The sequence below is a fragment of the Schistocerca nitens genome, chromosome 3 (genome assembly GCF_023898315.1).
Source record: "Schistocerca nitens isolate TAMUIC-IGC-003100 chromosome 3, iqSchNite1.1, whole genome shotgun sequence".
In the NCBI taxonomy this organism is placed as follows: Eukaryota; Metazoa; Arthropoda; class Insecta; order Orthoptera; family Acrididae; genus Schistocerca; species Schistocerca nitens.
Genome location: NC_064616.1, coordinates 530,865,479 through 530,887,177, shown reverse-complemented (window position 1 = coordinate 530,887,177; position 21,699 = coordinate 530,865,479). Strand labels below are relative to the sequence as shown.

General features: G+C 36.6%; 1 protein-coding gene across 2 annotated transcripts in view; it reads left to right on the top strand.

Moving 5' to 3' along the window:
• The window catches only part of LOC126248445 (vesicle-associated membrane protein 2), a 187,211-nt gene that overhangs the window by 138,938 nt on the left and 26,574 nt on the right, over positions 1-21,699 (top strand). For both annotated transcript variants that reach the window (XM_049949425.1, XM_049949426.1), the window contains exons 3-4: positions 14,611-14,689; positions 18,206-18,285. In XM_049949425.1, coding sequence (XP_049805382.1) covers positions 14,611-14,689; positions 18,206-18,285 — 159 coding nt within the window. The remainder of the gene's footprint in view (positions 1-14,610; positions 14,690-18,205; positions 18,286-21,699) is intronic.

Genomic DNA, 21,699 nt, shown 5'->3' with positions numbered 1-21,699 from the left:
TTGATCTGTCTAGAAGTCAGCATGATTTGCCTTGCAAGTAACGGCATCAGCTACCTTTTTAAAGATGCCGATGGAACAGCATACTCATAATATTTCCATTCATTCCAGACACATATTTTCATTTATTGAGCTAATCGGGCCGCGGAAAAAGAAATCTTCACTCTTCAGAGGAGAGCAAATTGAATTACGAGTGGACTCCAAACGTGGTACTTACAATACCACGAGATCGAAACGTATCTTGCACAGCAGTTCAAAAATATAGTGTGTAGAGCGTATAGGAGTTTATTACAAGAGCAAAAATGTGCTGAATACACTTCAATTAGATATCAAAAGTCTTGCTAATTTAAAACCACTGTTTGAGAACCAATTGAAAAAATATTTTTCACGTAAAATCTTTTCATTTGCTTCCTGAATCTTTTTAATGTGGTTAAGTCAGTCCATATTTTCCATTGTATTACAAGTTTTTTAGTACACATGTTGTTGTAGTTTCAATCGCACACTAACTGGCATGTATCAAATCATTAACACGTTCTAATGTTCAGTACTAGGACATATGTTAATTAATCTAATGAATTAAGCCGTAGGTCATGATAGTGGAATCACTGTAATTACGACAATTTAAGCACACAGCCATTATGAATATTCAAATGGCCCTAAGCACTAAGCACTATGGGACTTAACATCTGAGGTCATCAGTCCCCTAGACTTAGAACTACCTAAACCTACTAACCTAAGGACATCACACACATCCGTTCCCGAGGCAGGTTATGAATATTATAGATTTCTGTTATAAGTCGTTATCCTAGCAACATTGCAGTTCTATCCTGTAAGACCAGACTGGTTCCGTACGTTAACGTTTCACTGGCTGACTGGATCAACTCAAATCGTATTAATAAGCAAATCGTATTAATACAAAGAAGTGAAAGATAATCTTCAATGACGTCAAAGTTAATTACTACATTAATGATTGGAATATTTTATTCAAAGTGGACGGAGATACAAGGGTAGACTACAAGGAAATAATAATTATTCCACAGCTACACCAACATCAGAAAATCAGCACTTAATAGGGCTGCAGACAAAAATATCCTTATCTGCTGTACAAGGATGTGGGGTATCACCATTTTGGTTCCGAATGTTTTACAATGAGTTTCTTAATATTTGTAGCAATCGGGAGGGGTTGATTCCTAATATAGGAACAAGACGAAAAATCCTTGTGAACGTACGTTGCACACTGCATCGTTGCTGAGCCAGAGCGGTAGAGGGCATACTGTGGCCTCGTCAAAGGAGACGCTCAAACTGTTCGCCATCAGGAGCAATGCATGCATGGCAACTTCTCATCCAGGGGCAGCGATGGTGCTTAGATGCAGTTGAACAGCTGCACAGGTGCTATGCATATGCTGTTCCAAATCGTTGTCGCTAGCCAAAGTACATTACACATTTCGTATGTTATCAGAAACAGTCGGCCATTGGATTACAGTCAGGAAACGGAACTGGCCACTGTACTGAACTCCGAAATCCGATCCACCGCCACCGCAATAAAAAAATTAATAGGTATACAAACTGCACTGCGCTGTGGCGCATCGTTCAAGAGCCACTGGTCGCTGAATTTTGAAGTTGAACGGACAGAGTGATTGGCGAGAAGCGTACCATTGATATTATTAGGATCTGCCCATCTGTGAGTGCTTTTGTAAGTTTATGATGTAATTTCGTTCAAATGAGGACCCATCATTGAAGAAAATGTTTCTGTAAGGTCATTTTGTCATACTTTGTGCAATTGACGTATGTACATAAAATAAGTGTGCTTGTTATTGTTGTAGGAATCGCACCCCTACGTTAGTTTCAAATTCTTGACACATCCGAGGCTATACACTATGCTATGTAGAAATTCTCGGAAATCAGCAAGTAAGGAATAACTCAACAAAGAGTGCTACATATCTTTAGTTTCGCAGATGATTCACGTATCAAATAAGTGTGTGGAACAAATATAGAATTCTCTGTAGGCTTTCCCAGTGTAGTAAGTCTTGGAAGTCTATTCGGGTTCGTATTGTGACGAGCCAGTTTCTCGGCCACCATTGACTGTAGTGAGGGCAAGATGGGGTACACAGGTGGGGCCAAGGTGGGTTGCCCCAATACTGTACAAGGCAAAGGTTATTAAATGATTCAGTGAACATAAGTTTACAAATTTATAAAAGATTTATTTTAATATCTAATGAAAATGCATTAAGTAAACTTTATATGATGTTAAAGTTCAGTAACTATTAACTTTAAAATATTAACTTTAAATATTAACTTTAATTACTAAGGATAACTCCAATAACTACAAATCATCTTTTTAACATTGTATTGCGAAGAAATTATATAAATAGGCTGCTAACTTAAAAAATTAATTGTAACATTAATTTCAATACCTAAAACACTGCATGATAAAAAAGTTAAATTAGTTACTCAAAATATCAACTTCAATAGTCCCAACTAAAATAATTCTTGTTAATGGAGGATAAAGATGTTCAATCATTTTTACTTTAATCACTAGTAGGTTTATTTTACTGTTCTTCAGTTATCATCATCTTTCTGAAAGCAAAATCCACAGACATGATGTACCTCGGCATCCTTGTCCTTTTCTCCTGCACATGAACAGTGAGCCCACTTTTTACAAGAGACGCATGTCACCCATCCTTCTGTTGAATGCAAGTAGAAGTAGCCGCAATACAGGCATGCAGTGTCATCTTCTTCTGATGTGCATTCTTCTAAATTTTTCCTTTTTTTTATCTTCTTTGCCAAGTTTGTCATTGGTTTTTTATTTTTCCCACATTTTCCTTTACAAACAAAGAGGGATTCTTTAACATTCTCCTCAGGTGCACTCTTTCCTTCTTGTTCCTTCTTTTTGCCAGGCTTAACTTTACTTGCAATCTCCAGAAGCGCTCTGTTGTAAGGGGACCCAGTAACAACAACAGTTTTTCCTTTTTTGTGGCCTGTTTTTTGGATGTTTTTCTTTCCGACATGAGGGATCACGACAATTTGTTCAGGTGAAACAGCAAATGACCTTAATTGATTGGCATTGTTCTCAGAAGCCTGCTTGTTTGTAGTGTGGTACTTGAGGTTATTATCATTCCAAAATGAGCACCCCAGGCTTAGGCCTACAGCAAGTGCATCTTGCTCTTTAGGACCAGCTTGGTTGACAGGACCATCGCTTGTCTCTGGCATAACCTGCTTATGTGAGCCAACTTGTAGCTAAAGGAGTGTCTGCAGTGAGAGAAACTTCAAACATTGAATCTGGGAAGATGTTTGGTTCGAAAGGACAAATTCCTGTCTTTTTGAAACCATTTATGGCAGTCAACATGGTTGCAGCTCTGAGAAAAGTTTTGCCCAAAATCTCGGCAATGTGGAACATGGTAACAACTTTACCAGGATTTGATCTTAGCCAGTTGGTTAGCTCTTGATCATAGTATGTGCTGAGGGGCTTCATGAATGAAACATCTAGGGGCTGAAGCCTGTGGGTACAATGGTGTGGAAAACAGTGGATGACCACACTATTATCCCTTGCTCTATCAATTATAATCAGGCTCTGCATGTGGGTTGAATGCCCATCCAACACTAACAGCATGAGCTTCTCTTTGGTTGCTTTAAAAAATTCAATGAATTTGTTGAACCATTTCTCAAAAATTTCTTTCTGCATCCAACCAGAGACCTGACATTCCGCCCACATTCCAGGTGTACAATTGTTAAGTAGTTCCGGCTTCATTCGCTGGTGAGGATGCACTAACATGGCCAGCATAAAACCTCTAGCTGCATTCATGCAAAATTCAACAGAGACAGTTTTCCTTCTTTCGGCAGATGATAATGAGCCTACTTGTTTTTTCCCTTTTGATGCCAATATCTTGGAAGTTTTCTTTGAAACAGTAGAAATCCCACTTTCATTACATTTATAAATTTGATCTGCTGTAAATTTGTGCTGGCCATATAGTTCCCCTAATAAACCAAAGAATTTGGACACATTAACTTTGTTAAAAGCCATCTCTCTAGCTGCAGAGGTTTGCTCAGGTTTCCTAAGTGATAAACCTGGGTTTCTTTGCAAAAATCCCCTAAGCCAATCCTTTCAGCTGATTCTTTGGTCTGGATAAAATTATGCTGCCTGTTATTTCTCACAGCTAACTGGTATGGCAGCCGCTTTACATCATTACCAGTCAAACCAAACAAACGCCTTTCCACATTCTTTATATAAATAACTAATTCTTGTTATTCTTCAGAGCTAAATACACTTTTGTAAGGCCTCAGTTGATCCTTTACAGCAAAAGATTCACCTTTGTCAACTTCATTAGATTCTGATTTGAATTTTTTTACCTTATGTTCAAGAGTTGTTTGAGGCACCTGAAATGCCATTGCTGTTTGATAATAACCCATTCGGCCATTGACTATTTCAGTGACAACATTTTTCATAGCTTCGGCACCCCAAAAATGCCTCTCTGTTTTCCTTTTATATGTCTGAACCATTTTCTGGAAATAAAAAATATAATTAGATTTCTTGCATTATGTGTTATGTCATGTGGGGCACTCCATCTTGCCCTCCCACTACGTACCCTGTCTTGCCACCAGGGACCATTTTTAGGTTAGGTTAACATTATAGCACAAAGGATCTATTCAATTAGTTATTGCATGCATTAATTTATCACTAAAAAGCGGCTTTTTCAATGATAATACTTGGGAGTACGAGAAACAATTACTTCTTACCTTTTCACGTCTGAAAACGACAAAAAATTACATCAGCACAGACGAAAACACATTTTGATGTATACTCTCTGAATGGTTTGCTCAAAATGGCTGCCAGCACTGTCAGCCACTCGCATAGCGACAGCCTACTAATTCAACTATTCACCGTTAGGTTGCGACATCTGCCTTGGCAGCACTTACAAGAACCCCATCTTGCCCTCCACCCCATCTTGCCCCGCTCTCGCCTATGATAGTAAAAACATTCAAATCAACTTCCTTCTCACAATGCATATTTTCTGTGACAAATGATAATATTTTTACTCGCTAAGTTATTTCCGACTTATTGCAGTTTAGCTATGGAGTGAGCAAAAGTAAGCGGAGTTACGTAATTGTCAGGTATTCTTGAGAAACTAACATGTTACTTGCGAATGGCCAAACAGATGGAAATGATAAGGAGACAGCACAGATTTACCAGTAATTCGTGCTTGCAGATAGTGCCACCTGACATTTAAGAACAGAGAGAAGTAACTGAGTTGTTGAAGCGGATTCTTATTTGAGAGAAGCTAGATTTCAGTCTGAGTCACCCATATTGCTTCTGGTTTTCCATTCTTCTACTAAATCATCTGAAACGAATGCTAAGAAGTTTCCATTGATGTGAGATTATAGCAGATTCTTTCTGTTCTTCGCCAAGTGAACAAATGTTCCAACACCGATAACCTAGATGTCGACGAGACATTTAACTATAACATTTCTCGCTTCCTTCCTCACCCTTACTATTCATTTACTGAGAGTCTGTGCAAAATAGCATTGTTCGATGGCAGAGACTGTCACTTCAAAAACAAATTCTAAGAGACTATTAAACTCCATATCGTTAGAAACACCAGACAAGTGAACCACCTGTTATGCTTTTTTATTTATATCACCACTACCGGTATTTCTATCACCTGCAGCATGCATAGGTGTTCTAACAAGTGGTATTTGTTCTAATGAAAAGGTTTTATTGGTGGGTTCTGTAAGGAGCTGTCTCTATTTTCATTCACTAGCCCATGCATGATTACCATGTCAGTCTGTTAGAGATGATATGTAAACCACCATGTAACTGCACTTCACCAAGGTCACGTTAAAGCTGACTAGGAAAAAAAAAGAGTTGGTGAGTCAATAACAGCATTGCCATTCATTGTTGAAGATATACATTTCCGGAGTTAAGTTGATATGAACTGTTTTCTTCCATATCTTGTCTGAGGTGCACACAGGGTTTTTTAGATTAGGCAAACATCCATCCAGTCCATATAACAATAGTTCTAGGAGACCCAGAAGTATCATTGTAAGACCCAGAGAAATACTGCACCTGAGGTAATAGTATTAAAATCCTAAGGAAACAGGTGAAAACAAAGCAAAGGGATATAGATAGAAGGATTCTGAACAAAACATGTTTGGCTGTCAAGAGAGCAGTGCATAAAGCCTCTACTTACTACCATAGCAAGATACTTCCAAAATATTTGCAAGGTGCCAGTGTTCGAAACTCTCCTGAAAAATGGTGAAGCTCACATAATACTAGATACAGAAAGCTGGTTAAAACATGAAGTTCACAGAACGTGCGATTTTTGGTGAAAAGTGAAGCACATATCGATAGGGTAGGCTAAGGGAAAATGGAGGTGGTGTATTTGTCACAGTAGACAAATACAATCAAGACTCTTTTGGCAAGACTCACTATAGGGGTGGGCATAAAATTATAACTGAACCCTACTACCGGCTACTTGGCCCACCTCCTGATGTAACCAAAAACTTTGAAGAAACCCTCAGTTTGCTTGTACTTAAATATATCAGTCATAATGTAATCATTGGTGTAGACCTTAATCATCCAACAATCAATTGAGAAAATTAAAGTTTAGTTAGTGGTGGGAGTGACAAGACATGCTGTGAAACATTACTAAATGCCTTATTCTGAAAAATACTTGGAACACATAGTTTGGGACCCCGTTCATGACGGAATTATATTAGATCTAATGGCAACATGTAGACCTGACCTCTTTGAGGACGGCCACATTGAAACTGGTATCAGTGGCCATGAGGCAGTTGTAGCAGCAATGATTAACAAAGTACAACGTGTAACTAAATCAAGTAGAAAGATTTATATGTTCAGTAAGCTAGATAAAGTAGCAGTGGTGTCATATCACAGTGAAGAACTTGAAGCTTTTACTTCAGGACAGGAGAATGTAGGGAACTATGGCTCAAGTGTAAGAGCATGCACAAGATAGATATGCACCGAGTAGAAGAGTTCATAGTGGAAGAGACCCTCTGTGGTATACAGTCACTGTAAAGAAACTTCTAAAGAAACAGGTGTAAAATAAAACAAAGGCCTATAGATCGAGAGCTGCTGAATGAAACACATTTGGCTGTCAAAAGAGCAAGGCATAAAGCCTTCAGTGACTATGATGGCAGAATAGTGTTGAAGGATCCCTCGAAAACCCAAAGAAATTCTTACTGTATGTAATGACTATTAGTGGCACTAAGGTTTGGTTGAGTTATTCATGGATGAAACAGGAACTGAAGCTGAGAATAGCAAAACGAAATCTGAAATATTCAGCTCTCTTTTCAAATATTCCCCTACAAAGTAAAGCCAAGAGTAATGTCCCACTTTAATTCTCATACCACTGAGATTGCCTACAGAATTTGGGGTCAAGTTAGCCCCTTTTTGAACTAAAATCTAAGTGACTAAAGTCACACCTGCCTACAAAAATGGTAGCAGAAGTGATCCACAAAACTACCATCCAATTTCCTTGACATCCATTTGTTGTAGAATCTTAAAACATATTTTGCATTCAGATGTAACAAGGTATCTTGAACAAAATAACCTGCTGCATTCCAACCAGCATGGATTCCAAAAACATTGATCATGTGAAATGCAGCTCGCACTTTTCCCACATAATGTTCTGAAAGCCATGATTCAAGCTAGCCATGTAATAGCAATATTTCTCAATTTCCAAAAAGCATTTTACTGAATAGCGCACCTACACTTATTTCAAAAGTATTATCATATGGGCTATCAGACAAAATGTGTGACTGAATTGAAGATTTCTTGCTACGAAGGACATAGCATGTTATCTTGAGTGGAGAGTCATCAACAGATTTAGAAGGAATTTCAGGAGTGCCCCAGGAAAGTGTGTTGGGACCCTAGCTGTTCATGCTGGATATTAATGACAGCACAGACAATATTAATAGTAAGTTCAGACTTTTCACAGGTGATGCAGTCATCTATAGTGAAGTGTCTGAAGGAAGCTGTAGAAATATTAAGTCAGATATTGATAAGAAAGCTTGCTTTAAGTGTTTATAATACCCACCTCCATAGCCGAGGTCATTAATGCACACATGTGCAGTGGCACTCTACTCAGAGGCAAGCCAGTTTGAATCCTGGTAGAGGATGACATTTTTGCTGCCAGTATTTAGCTGGCAATGAGAGGAGAGTTGGTGGCCTAAAGCTTCTGATCACTAGTCTTTCTGCCAGTGCCCTGGATAAACTTACGAACCTTTCCCCAGGGTCTCATGAAGTGAGGACATATGGCACTGTTGATGACAATCTGGCAGTTTGGTGGGGACATTAGCTCAGTGGCCCCCTTGGTGCTTTTCTAGAGAAGCAGGCTTGGTGCTGGTGTCGAGTTTCACGCTCTCCCTTCTCCCATCATCCCCAACATAAACAAAACACTACACACACACACACACACACACACACACACACACACACACACACACACACACACACACACACACACACACACACATGCCATTACAGTCATCTTCACTTAACAGATACACTTGTATACAGCTCCAATACTTCGTGAACGAAAGTTGCCTGCAAGTGTGGAGGATGGGAAAATCTTTCCAATTAGGTGGCTGAACTTGCACATTGGGGTCTCCCACCAATACGTGTCATACGACTTTACTTTCTTAATGTTTAGGAATGTAAAATTGTGCACTTCACAAAATGAAAAAAACATAGTATCCTATGATTACAATATCAATGAGTCAAAGCTGTAACCAGTCACCTCATACAAATAACAGATGTAATACTTGATAGGGATATCAAGTGAAATGATCACAAAGACTCAGTCATGTGTAAAGCAGGTGGCAGACTTCAGGCTGTTGTTAGAATACTAGGAAAATGCAATGAGTCTACAAAGGAGACAGCTTACAAATCACTCATATCACCCATCCTAAAGTATTACTTAAGTATGTGGCACCCACACCAAATAGGACTAGCAGTGGATATTTAATGTATACAGAGAAGGGCAACAGAAATGTTCACAGGCTTGTTTGACCCGCCAGAAAGAGTCACAGATGTGCTGAAAGAACTGAAATGGCAGACTCTTGAAGACAGACATAAACTTCCCTTAAAAAGCCTGTTTGCAAAATTTCAAGAACCAACTTTAAATGATGACTCTAGGAATATAATATAACCCCTTACTTATTGCTCTTATAGGAACTGTGGCGATAAGATTAGATTAATTACAGGAGACACGGAGGTATTCAGTCATCCGTCCCATGCTCAGGAAGTGAATGGAACTGGAAAAAGTGGTACAATGGGATGTACCCTCCGCCATGATTAGATTAGATGATTAGATTAGATTAGATTAGTTTTTTGTTCCATAGATCCGTGCTGAGGAGATCCTTATGGATGTGGAACATGTCAATTTTTTTTTTTTTTACTGAAATAACAATACTAATAGTATGAATATATACAATACATCATTTGTTTCTATTATCAAATTCATCAATGGAGTAGAAGGAGTTGGCCACTTGTAAGTCTTTCAGGCTCCTTTTAAACTGATCTTTATTTGTAACTAAACTTTTGATGTTTGCTGGCAAATTATTGAAGAAGAGTGTTCCTGAGTAGTGGACCCCTTTTTGAATTAAAGTTAGTACTTTTAAGTCCTTGTGCAGATCATTTTTGTTCCTGGTATTGTATCTATGAACTGAGCTGTTTGTTGGAAAAAGAGATATATTATTTAGGACAAATTTCATTAAGGAGTAAATATACTGAGAAGCAGTATTTAGTATACCCAGTTCTTTGAAGAGGTTTCTACAGGACGTCCATGAATTTACTCCACAAATAATACCTATTACATGCTTTTGGTCTCTGAAGACTTTTGTTTGACTTGAAGAGTTACCCCAAAATATTATACCATATGACATTATGGAATGAAAGTAGGCAAAGTATGCAAGCTTCTTCATTTTTATGTCGCCTATGTCTGCTAACACTCGAATTGCAAATACAGATTTGTTAAGGCATTTCTGCAGTTCTGTGGCGTGCTCCTCCCAACTGAATTTATTATCAAATTGTAATCCCAGGAATTTAAGACTATCAACCTCTTCTATCTGCTCTTCTTCATACTTTATGCATATGCTGAGTGGAAACCTCTTATCGGTCCTGAATTGCATATAGTGAGTCTTTTCGAAGTTTAATGTCAGTGAGTTGGCTTTAAACCATTTCTTAATATCCACAAAAATATCATTAGCAGATCTTTCTAGAACTACACCCGACATATTATTTATTGCAATACTTGTGTCATCTGCAAACAAAACGAACTCTGCTTCTGGCAGTGTAACTGATGAGAGATCATTAATGTACACAAGAAAAAGCAATGGCCCTAAGATGGATCCTTGTGGGACACCACATGTAATTTCTTCCCATTCTGATGATGACTGATGACTTAATTCACTAGTCCCTTGTACTGACACCCTTTGTTTCCTGTTAGCGAGGTATGACTTGAACCATTTAGCAGCACTGCCCGTGACACCATAGAATTCTAATTTATTTAAAAGGATGTTGTGGTTCACACAATCAAATGCCTTTGACAAATCACAGAAAATACTTGCTGCTTGTAATTTGTTATTTAATGAATTAAGTACAGTTTCACTGTAGGTGTCATGCACTTCACAGTGCTTTGTAGAGTAGGCATAGTAGACATAGGTATTGCTTTCCCCATAGGGAAACTGAGAGTTACGCAGTATGAATTGTTGGGAAATCCAGACTATTCATCCGATTGGAAATTGTCTGAATTCCTGCTACCCCTACGTTTAAAGAAATCTGTGCCTGAAGATGTACTGAGTCCAATGAACATGTTTGGCTGCTGTAGTGAGTATTTTGTAGACCTTTGAGAACTACTTTTCAGGAATGTATTTTGATATTAAAGGGGACTAAACCCAAAAAAGGGCATTTATGACCTGAAACAGCAGTCATTCACACCCAGGACAAGGCATTTTTACATTTCCCTCATAATGAGAGCTTTTCAAAATGGCACTTGCAACTCAACAACTTTCTTATATCATCTCCCATCTGAGATTGCTACTTCTTTCTTGAATCTCTCATTGCTTACTGAACAAGCTTGGAATGGATATTACTATATAAGAATGCTAGGGAGGATGTAGCAAGTTAGGTAAAGTGATTCTGCTATTTAGTGAAGAAAATTATAGGAAACTAGTCAGGTCAAAGAGTATGTAAGCAAAAATGCAAATGATTGCTTTCAGCAGTAAAAAAAATCTACTGGATTCATATACCACACTAGGAGCATCAGAGAAGAAAAAAATTTCCCTGTAGTTGTGAAATGAGCCATAGGAGAAGACACAGGAAAACTGAAATATATATTTACACAAGAATGTTACAAATGAAAATGTCTCAATTACACACACTGCTTCACTTAGTTAACATACAAAAGAAGCTTAGTGGAGCTGTAATTTTGAAAGCTACAAGTTTCAAATCAATGATTGATCTATATGAGCTTCGCATTGAAATCCAAATGGACCCAGGTTCAAAGCATTTTTTTATCTATTTCACGCTCATGACATCAACATATAGTCATTAGTGTCAGGCATCCCAATACAAAGTCCCTCTGGATGCTGTTTTATGTTGTTCTAATTTTCCACAACTTAGCAAATGACATCGGTTAATAATAATACCTCCTTTATTATAAATTAAAAATTTGGGCGATTGATGCACACCAAGTGAACAAGGCACAACCGGTGTTCAGTTACGGTAGTTATAATGTTGCAACAGTTTTATTCCTTGTACATTATAGAATAACTATTCATTTTTGTAAAAGGCCTTTCCACTTCTGATTTGCATTCTGCACTGTATGTTCTTTCCCATCTAGCAAAACAGAGCAGCAGTTAGCACACTGCACTTGCATTCAGGTGGATGATTTTTCAAGTCCCTATCTGGCCATTCAGATTTAGGTGTTCTGTGATTTACGAAATCGCTCCAGGCAAATGCTGAGATGATTCATATGGGAAGGGTACAGCTGATTTCTTTCCCCATTCTTTTGTAATCTGACCTTGTGCGCCATCTCCAGTGACTGCATTGTCAATAGGATGTTAAACTCTAATCTTCCTTCCTTTGATCCTGCTGTATCCCTCAGTGGATACCAATGTAGGAAGACAGGTTACCAGGAGTAGTGGAGCAGCAAACTATCGCTGTTAGAGATTTGTGCAAGACCTAATAATTAATCCTCACAAATAATCCATAAATGTATATTTACTCAACTTTATCAAGCCAGATGTACAGTCCATTAACGTAGTCCATTGTACACAGCAATAGACATCAACACTCAACATGCAGTAGGAATGCCATGATGCTGTGTAGTCTGCTCTCTAACTCATGATGAACTGGCCCTGGCTGCAGTGGTGCTGTCCTATATCCAGTCGGCAGAGATCACTCTTATTGACAGCTGGTGAAGGGAGACCCAGTGGGTGCACATCATTGACTATAGCATTGTCCCACACAACCACTATCGGTGTCTGCTGAAATCTCTCGATGTGGTACTAGTTGTCACCAGATGCAAATTCCAGGGGCATCAATGACAATAACACCTCAGATCTATCTGAAGAACTTTATTTGTTAGTTTCTTATTTATTAGTGTGATAATGCAGGATATTTTGCTCCTTGTACTGAAGTTCTTTTCTTGGAAAGATGGTCTGACACCTCATTACCATGGATTCAACAGATTATTCACTGAAGAGTTACTTCTTTTCCATCTATTAACAATGAACCCCATAGTTAAAACTTTTGCCATAACTAAAATTCTCAGATATTTGTACAAAGATGTCACAGAGCTGATGTGGAATAATTGACAACGTTGGTACATGAACTTGAACAAGCAGGCATTATCCCCCTACAACTGCAGTTACACCTCTTTCTATTAAGGTCATCTGTTCAAACACAGAGCCCATCATCTAATGAGTTAAAGGTTGTTATGCACTGTATGGAGATGGTTCTTAACATATCCAGTCTTACATCATGTTTTCTTGTGAAATTTTACATTAAATAGAATTTAATGATGATTTCAATGTATTTAAGCCAAGAAAATGCCAGCATCATATTTTCTTTTTCTGACTGTGGTCAATAATCAGGTCTTATATCACCTGTTCTGTAAACAAATTCTTGTTGTGTTTTCAAGTGTCATGGATGCAGTAAATATAATGACAGAAATTAAAAGTGCTACACCATGAAGCACCGGTACAATATTTATCAAACATGGTGGGGATGCAGTTCATTAAAGGATCTGGAAAAGAGAGCCAGTGAGAACATGCAAATGGCAGAATGATATTTTAGAGAAAATGATCAATTAATTAATGGGAAAAACTTCTAAAAAATTTCAAACAGATTGAACTCTCAGCTTGGAGGATTTTATTCTGAGCATTGAGTATGCAGACCTAGAAGAAGTGGACTATAATACGTTTCAGTGAACAGATGGGGACAAGTTTCTGGCATGGAAAAACCTCGAACATCATCGCAAATATACATTTCAATGAAGAAAATGTCCTATGCAGAGGACACAGAAACCTTGCTAAAATATACTATGAACTTATCTTCTCACACATATTGCACTATATATCAATATGGAAAGGAGCAGATTATACACATATTCAGAGAATTTTAATACTTCAAAAGAAAGCCATCAGATGCATAGTGAAACTTCAAAATATTAACTGTACACTGTTTATATTATTGTGATAAAATGCTCCTTTTCATGGTAAATTGTATACCACCTCTAAACAGAGATTTTCATGACCACAACACGAGATGTACCTGCAGTAAAAGATTGATAAAGACAGGTAGGGGCCCTAAAAATGCAGGGAACTTATTTTATAACAGAGTACTACTTAGCATAAAGAGCATAGAGGAATGGACCACCTTCAAAAGAAAACAGAAGGAGCATCTCATCTCTAGATACTAGTATAAGATGAAGCAATACTTTCAGGTGAATTCATTGAACAAAAGTAAACTGAATATCGGGAATGGTGTAAATACTTATTCTTTTTGTGGAAACCAGCTTCCTGAAGAAGGAAGAAAGGAAGACCAATTGTAGACTGTTGTACTGACAGTACAGAAAAATGAAACATATAAACAATGTAGAAAACTGTGTTTCTGATGCTGTGACTTAGTGCAAAAGTACGTATTTAACACCATTATGATGTGTTCCAAAAATAAAGGATTCAGGCCAACATTATCTTTAAGTTCAGGTCATGTAAACTCCTTAAAGTGTTTTAAACTCTGCTCTTGTGCTTTCCAAGCACCTTTATTCATACAAAGTTCCCTCACCTATTTTAAATGATTTGATGTGAACTTGGCTCTATGAACTCATAACATTGATTTGAGTGGCAATCAAAATGTTAAATGTTAACGCAAGGACATTCACAATAAATACATAAATACTCATCTGAAGATTGTGCAATAGCTAGTAAATAGCACTTAATGTGGAGTCAATAATTTATTTGAATGATCACCAAATATCAAAAATTAATATTATCTCCTTAATTAAGTTATAGCATTGTTGGAAAAATGTAATATGAATTACTGTTTTATTGGAAATGTATGGTAATAATTATGATTTTTTGTACCTCCAGGTTGTTGATATCATGAAAACTAATGTCGAGAAAGTACTTGAGCGAGATCAGAAACTATCAGAACTTGACGATCGAGCAGGTATGTCATGAAATAAACTTTTGTTGTTGTAGAAAATTAAGTTCTACTAAAGTTGCAAAACTCAAAACCTGATCTTATATTTGGACCTTATTTTAATAATTATGTCACAAACTCAAGTGTTCAATTAAGGGTGTAAAATATTGTTTCCTATTTTCTTCATATTTTTGTCATGCAGCACACATTAGCACTTGCACTTACAAATGTACAGCATGTTTTTTCAACTTTGCTCTTACATGTGTTCTAAACAGAGAAAGTCTCTACACTTTTTCTACAGACTTTAGAAAAAGATGGATGAGGTACTGGTAAATGACAGAAGATTTTCAAAAAATTATTTGCAATTTCTTTGACTTGATATTGCTCAGTTCTAAATGTAGTGATGTTTTCCACAGACACTGTGAGGCTTTCTTTAATGGGAGGGAGAGGGAGTTTTTCTTCTAATATGGATCAGCAAAATGATCATCACACAATAATGAATAAAAAATTTGAAAGTTATCATTACCTTTACGTGTCTGTTCTTCCAACAATGAAATATATGTAATCTGCAATACCATAACGACACTATAATGACCATTCACTTATTATTATTTATGAGCACTGGCAGTACCTTACTGTGCTTTACAGTTTTGATTAATATAATCAAGAAATGTTGTGTTGCTTATGAGAACAACAAAGGACACAAAACACCTTAATTATGTGGCGGGAAGAACAATGGTGATATCAGGATGATATTTTAGGCAGATTTTTTTATCATACAAAGAATATTTTTATTTATGTGAAAACTGCAAGTAAAGTTTATGTATTAAGTGGCAATATTGCTTTGAAACAATAAATAAGTTTTGTGAGAGTGTCATACATCAGGTTGAAAGAACTGCAGAGACAACCTGTCTTGAATGCACAGCGGGAGCAAATTTCTAGGACCGCTGAGTTGACATTTTGTTCTCATTACCATATATCATAGCTTTTTAAGTACTTATAAAAAGTTGAGCAAAAGCAACACATAAATCTATAAAATTATTGCTGATGTTCTATGTTTGTTGAAATTTGGTCTCTGACTGTGCTAATTTCTATAATTGCTTCATATCTGTTCATTATTACTTACTATTGACAAACATCATTATTATACATGTCTTAAGTTTCTTTTTTATTTACATTCTGGGGATATAAACTGACTAGTATTTTGTAAACTACCCAATGACTATTGCTTTGTTAATCCTTCTGAATATTTATTCCGCAGTGCAAGCAAGTGCTTTACATAAGTTACGAAACATACCCCATTCAGTACCAGAAAGAGAAAAGATAAACAAAAAAAGAAAAAAAGTACTGTATGTTCCAAGAGAAGATAGAAATGAACTTGTCACTTGCGTGCATTAATGTGACATATAAAAGAAATAATTTCAGGAAAATGTTATACATCAAATGTTAGATACATGGAGGATGGTCACAATGAAAGCCATGTATAAGATGTGGGAAATACTGAACAGTCAATAAAAATAGATGAAAACTATTAAATAATCTTAATAATATTAAATATTGGCATTTAGTTGAGTTGAATTTTTGTAACATGTGTGTATAAAATGAAAAATATAAGAAAATTATGCACTGAAATCAAAGAACATCGTACGTTAGTGTTGTGATTAACTTATGGGACTGTGTTCCAATCCCAATTTGGTGATCATCGTTGAAGTTTTGTGGAGCCCTCTGAAATAATTTTGAGTCAATTCTTGGGTATCACTTTGAGTGAATCACATCCAGTATTTCCTCATTCTTCACCAACTGTAAGTGACTCATATTTAATTATTTTTTTGTAAGTGGGAGTTTGAACCATATCCCTGTCCACCTGAAATTAGTCGTGCAAAATATAACGAAAGAGACAGAAGTAAATGAAATTTGACATAAATCAAAACAATGAAAGAAAAAATTTGGTGAATATCTTGCAGACAGATAACAGCTAAAAGATATGTTTGAATGAGGGCCACTCTGGAAGCTGTGGGAAAGCACTGCAAATTCTGACTATCTTCAGTATTACTTTTACATTTTCTCAAACTCCTTTCTTGTATATTTCATACATGCTTTCCTCCTCAAAAATCATTTAGCAAGAATACCATGATTTGCTTCCTTGGGACGGTTTTTGAGAAATAGTTACATTATTAACGGACCTTTTTCATGAGTTATCAGCTCTTAAGTTAGAGTATTTAATAGTATTAAAAATATCCAGTCAGTATTTTTTATTGTTTCAATTATATCTGAGGCATTTTAAAGCATAACTCAGTTCTGAAGGTCTACAGTTTGTGCTTTTTCAGCATACGTTTTCTTTAGTTTACCCCTCATTAAATGAGGTCAAATGGACAGTTCCAGTTACTGCCCTGTCTTAACAGTATTACTGTGACTGTATGTCTTTTTGCGGTAAATAAAGTGTAATCCCAAGACTACATGGGATGTCTTGATATCACATTGATATATGAGGTAAGTGTCGTATCACTAAATAGAATGAGATGAACTGTTTTGTTTAATGCTAAGCGAAACACTGAAGCAAGTGTAAGCTGCAAAAACATGAACTGTACTCCCTGATAATAGAGTTCTGCTCTGAAATGTATAATATATTACTGATTCAGTAAACAATAGTGACAGTATATGGTTTAATATCATCAGAACCGTAACCTAAAACTAATACTTCATTGGTAAACACTTTCCACATCCACAGATTCAGAATGATGATGGAACCAGTTGCATTGTTTCACATTCCATGTGAGAGAAAAAGACAAGAAACAAGATCTAAAATGTAAGGTAGATACAGAGTTGTTTGGCTTTGAGACACTTGAGGAATTGCTTGTGGTTTTGCCATGCTGTCTGCAGATGAGTTGCCATGGTGGACTAGGATTTCATGCAGACTTGCCTTTTGTAGCTTCTCTTCTACTACTTTGAAAATTTTAGTAAGATTTACAGCAGAAGACCAATTTTTCAGTGACCGCTGTTGTGTGCCTGAGGTGACTTTCATTTTTAAATTGCTTTTGTGTTTAAACTCACTGAACATGTGGAAGACAATGGTCATAAAAGCAGAAGGATCATCAAGTGTCAACTGCACTGAACATGTGACCTCCATTGACACTCACTCTAATATATCTAATATATACTTATTATTTTACAGAGATAATCCCTTTCAGTTCAGTGGGTAATCACAGTAGTTATAAATTTACACCTTATTCAGTACTTTTGATACAGTTGTGTTTCCTTAATATAACTGCGATCAGAAATAAGAGGGTCATTGCATTACTGTTTGAAGGATTTGACAGAAGCAAACATAACTGAAAAATATTTCTATTTGTAATGAGAAAATATTACTATTTCCCCATCTATGAAAACAGGACTTAAGAAATGAAAAAAAAAGAAAAGAATTATTAAAACTCATATTTCTGTGAATGTATTACTGATGTTGATGATTGTTGCATCAGTTTAGATATAATGATACTTCCATTTTTGTGAAGAAGTACACATCATTTTTTTGTCTCTTTACTGTAGATGCCCTCCAGCAAGGAGCCTCACAATTTGAACAACAAGCAGGAAAGCTGAAGAGGAAGTTTTGGTTGCAAAATCTCAAAGTGAGTAAATTTTATTTTGATAGTTATTTAGAGTTTACCTTTCCTACTGCAAATACTGATGCTAGGTGCATATAATTGGCATTTACTTTTGTATGAAGGGAAGTTACAGAATTGTAGCTTGTTGATGGCAACTGTTATCTAAGGCACTCCATTTCAAATTCAGTCTTGCATGAAATTACAAAACCTACCATGTCCTTAAAAAACCAAACCCTTTCTGGGTATGATAGGGTACTGATTAAAATATGAAAGTTGTGTGCTATGCAGAAAGTCATGAATTCTGCTACAATAGAAGCTCATATACTACCAGACAGACTTGAATATGCTATAATGATGGCTGTTTATAAAATAGAGACAAAGATGGTTCATCTCTCACTGACCAGTTTTTTCTTTGACTGTTTTTGTAGAATTGTTTAAGATCAGATTTATCTCAACATTGTACAAACCAGCTTACTCACTCCTTTGTTCTTGGACTTTCATTCATGATACTCTACAGAACAGTCACAAAGAGTTTGAAAAGTTTGTGAGAGTGTTGCTGATAAATAATTGTTAAGAAGAAAATTCTGCTTGTGGCTCTGTTTCTGAGTGAATTAACATTGAAGTTAGCCAATCAGGCTGTCACACATGCAAATTCAAGTGGTCCGCCAGATATAATTGGTGTCAGTTGTTCTCCTAGTGTAAGTGATAGCACATGAGACTACTCAGCCTTTGGCTTGAGTCTGATCCTTACTATTGTCCCATGACCAATCTTTGTATCTCTCTCTTGTTCAGTCTTAGGAAACTAAACAAAGGACATATTCAGGGCAGCATCTCTGGCAGACCAGTTTAATTTGCATGATCAACTGCTCGATTGGCTATCTTCAATGCTAATTAACTCATTAAATGAGCAGTATATTGAATTTTTTCTGTAACATTCATTTCTCAGCACACCCTATCCTGCAACACTCTTAGAAGCTTTTGAGATGGTTTCTGACAACCCTGTATGTAGAGGAAGTTATGTTCAGACTTGTACATGAAATTCTATATGAATTATGTGCAAAAGATGTTCTGTGAGAAATTTCTCTTTGTCTGAAAAGTGGTCTTCCCACTGGATCCACAACACATTACTACGGAGCCTGTTATATTATGGTACCAATAACAGCTCATTCCTTCAGTTATACTTTCATCTCAATAAGAGGAAGCAGAATCAGTCTAACAGATGCAAATATAGTCCTGGGTTCAGACTAAGTAACAGCAAACGTAGGGAGTCTTGCAACTACATTGCTTGCTCCTCCACCAAGTGCACTCATTTAGAGGTTATACAACTGCATTGTGAGTTACTTATTTGGAAAGAAGTAGTAGTACAAAAAAATTTATTTATCTTTGAGATGTGTCACTAGCTGAGAAACACAAATCCTCGAGGTTGATATTACCATCTTTTTGAGGTTGCATATTTTTATACATTCATTTACAAATACTAATATTTAAGTCATTTTTTGAAAAAAAGTGCTTATTTTTTGTATGTTGTTTATTAGAAAACAGAGATTTTATGCAGCTGACTTAACACAGAACTTTTCGTCAAAATCAAGAAGACTGACTGTGACAGAACCTGCACTGCCTTTTTAAGACAGACATAGGACAATTTCTACAAAAGATTAAAACATAGGGTGATTACATATGGTATCAATATCAATATAAAAGACAGGAATTATAGGCAAGAGTTTTCCATGATTTGCAATGAAGTCATTCAGGTTAATTAATGGCTTTGAAATAAGTTTCTACTTCTGTGGGTGGAATTTTGGAGGGACAAAATGTTCCTTGTTGTTCTAAAAGCTCAACAAGAATTTTCTGGAAAACAAGCTTTCACATTTGGTGCTTTTCTTAATTAACATGTTTTCTTACTAATATTATTCATTTTTGGATTCAGAAAAATAATGGCTGCAAAATAGAAATGTTGTAGAATGAGATTTTCACTCTGCAGCGGAGTGTGCGCTGATATGAAACTTCCTGGCAGATTAAAACTGCGTGCCCGACCGAGACTCGAACTCGAGGCCTTTGCCTTTCGCGGGCAAGTGCTCTACCAACTGAGCTACCGAAGCACGACTCACGCCCGGTACTCACAGCATTACTTCTGCCAGTACCTCATCTCCTACATTCCAAACTTTGCAGAAGCTCTCCTGCGCAGGAGAGTTCGAGTCTCGGTCGGGCACGCAGTTTTAATCTGCCAGGAAGTTTCAGAAATGTTGTAATTTTGGAAAGATTACCATTACTAGTACATTCTAAAATTTGAATATTCTGGAATATTTATGGCAACAATAACTTTTAATAAAGATATTTGCTAAGTTACACAATTTTGAAAGAAGACAAAAGGTTCTTTTCAAAGAAGGAACTGAGGGATTTGTACGAGGTATGTTATTCCTGAAACAAATAATTAGCAGTAACTTACTTGCATGTCTAAAAGAACTGACCTTGTTTGATGATCCACTCCTGTCCAGTTCTTTCACATTAGCTGTATTAGGTATAGATGCATTACCTGTAAGTGTCATATGAAAATCTGTGCCAGACTGGGATTCAAACACAGATTTCCCGCTTTTCGCGAATGATCATACCTACATGCTCTCTGAACTGACCCAGACCTCCACATGTCACATTGTCTACATCCTTATGCCATAGCTCACTATACTCATCACATATCGCTCACCAATATTATTAACTGGGTTCGCACGCCGGGGAGAATGAGACCCATCCAGCAATATGAAGATAACAAATTGGGTCTTGATTCCTCGTAGTCTGTCTCCTTCACGCTCAAACCCAGTTAGTAATGTTGGTGAGCATTAGGTGATGAATATAGTGGTGTATGGAATAAGGATGTAGAAAATGTGATATGTGGAGGTTTGGGTTGGTCCAGGGAGTGTGCACGGATAGCCAAACTGCTTAAAGTGACCACCTGTAGTAAGGGAAAAATCTGGGTTTGAGTCTCAGTATGGCACAAATTTTCGTGTCACTCATAGGTAGTACCTCTATACCTAATACAGCTAATGTTGAAGAATTCCCAGTCAGTGAATAAATTTCAAATTAATTAGTAAGAAGGTCAAAATTTTGTGAATATGTGATTAAGTAGAATCTAAATTTTTGAATATTTCTGTAAATAGAATGTTTGTACACAAACTAGTTATACCATTGCCGTGGGTCAAATCTGTTACATCCTGGACAATAAGGAATAAAAAATTTAAGGCTTATAACCATATTACATAACGCGCTCTATCCATTTCACATAAGAGATATTTGTTGCTTTTAATACTAGAATGAAGTTGAACAAACTACAGGACTTATATAATATACACAAATTTGTATATGGTTATTTTTAAACCTTTTTATAACATTTTCAGGGCACATTTATTTTATAACAACTAACACGATCAAAATTATTACATTGCA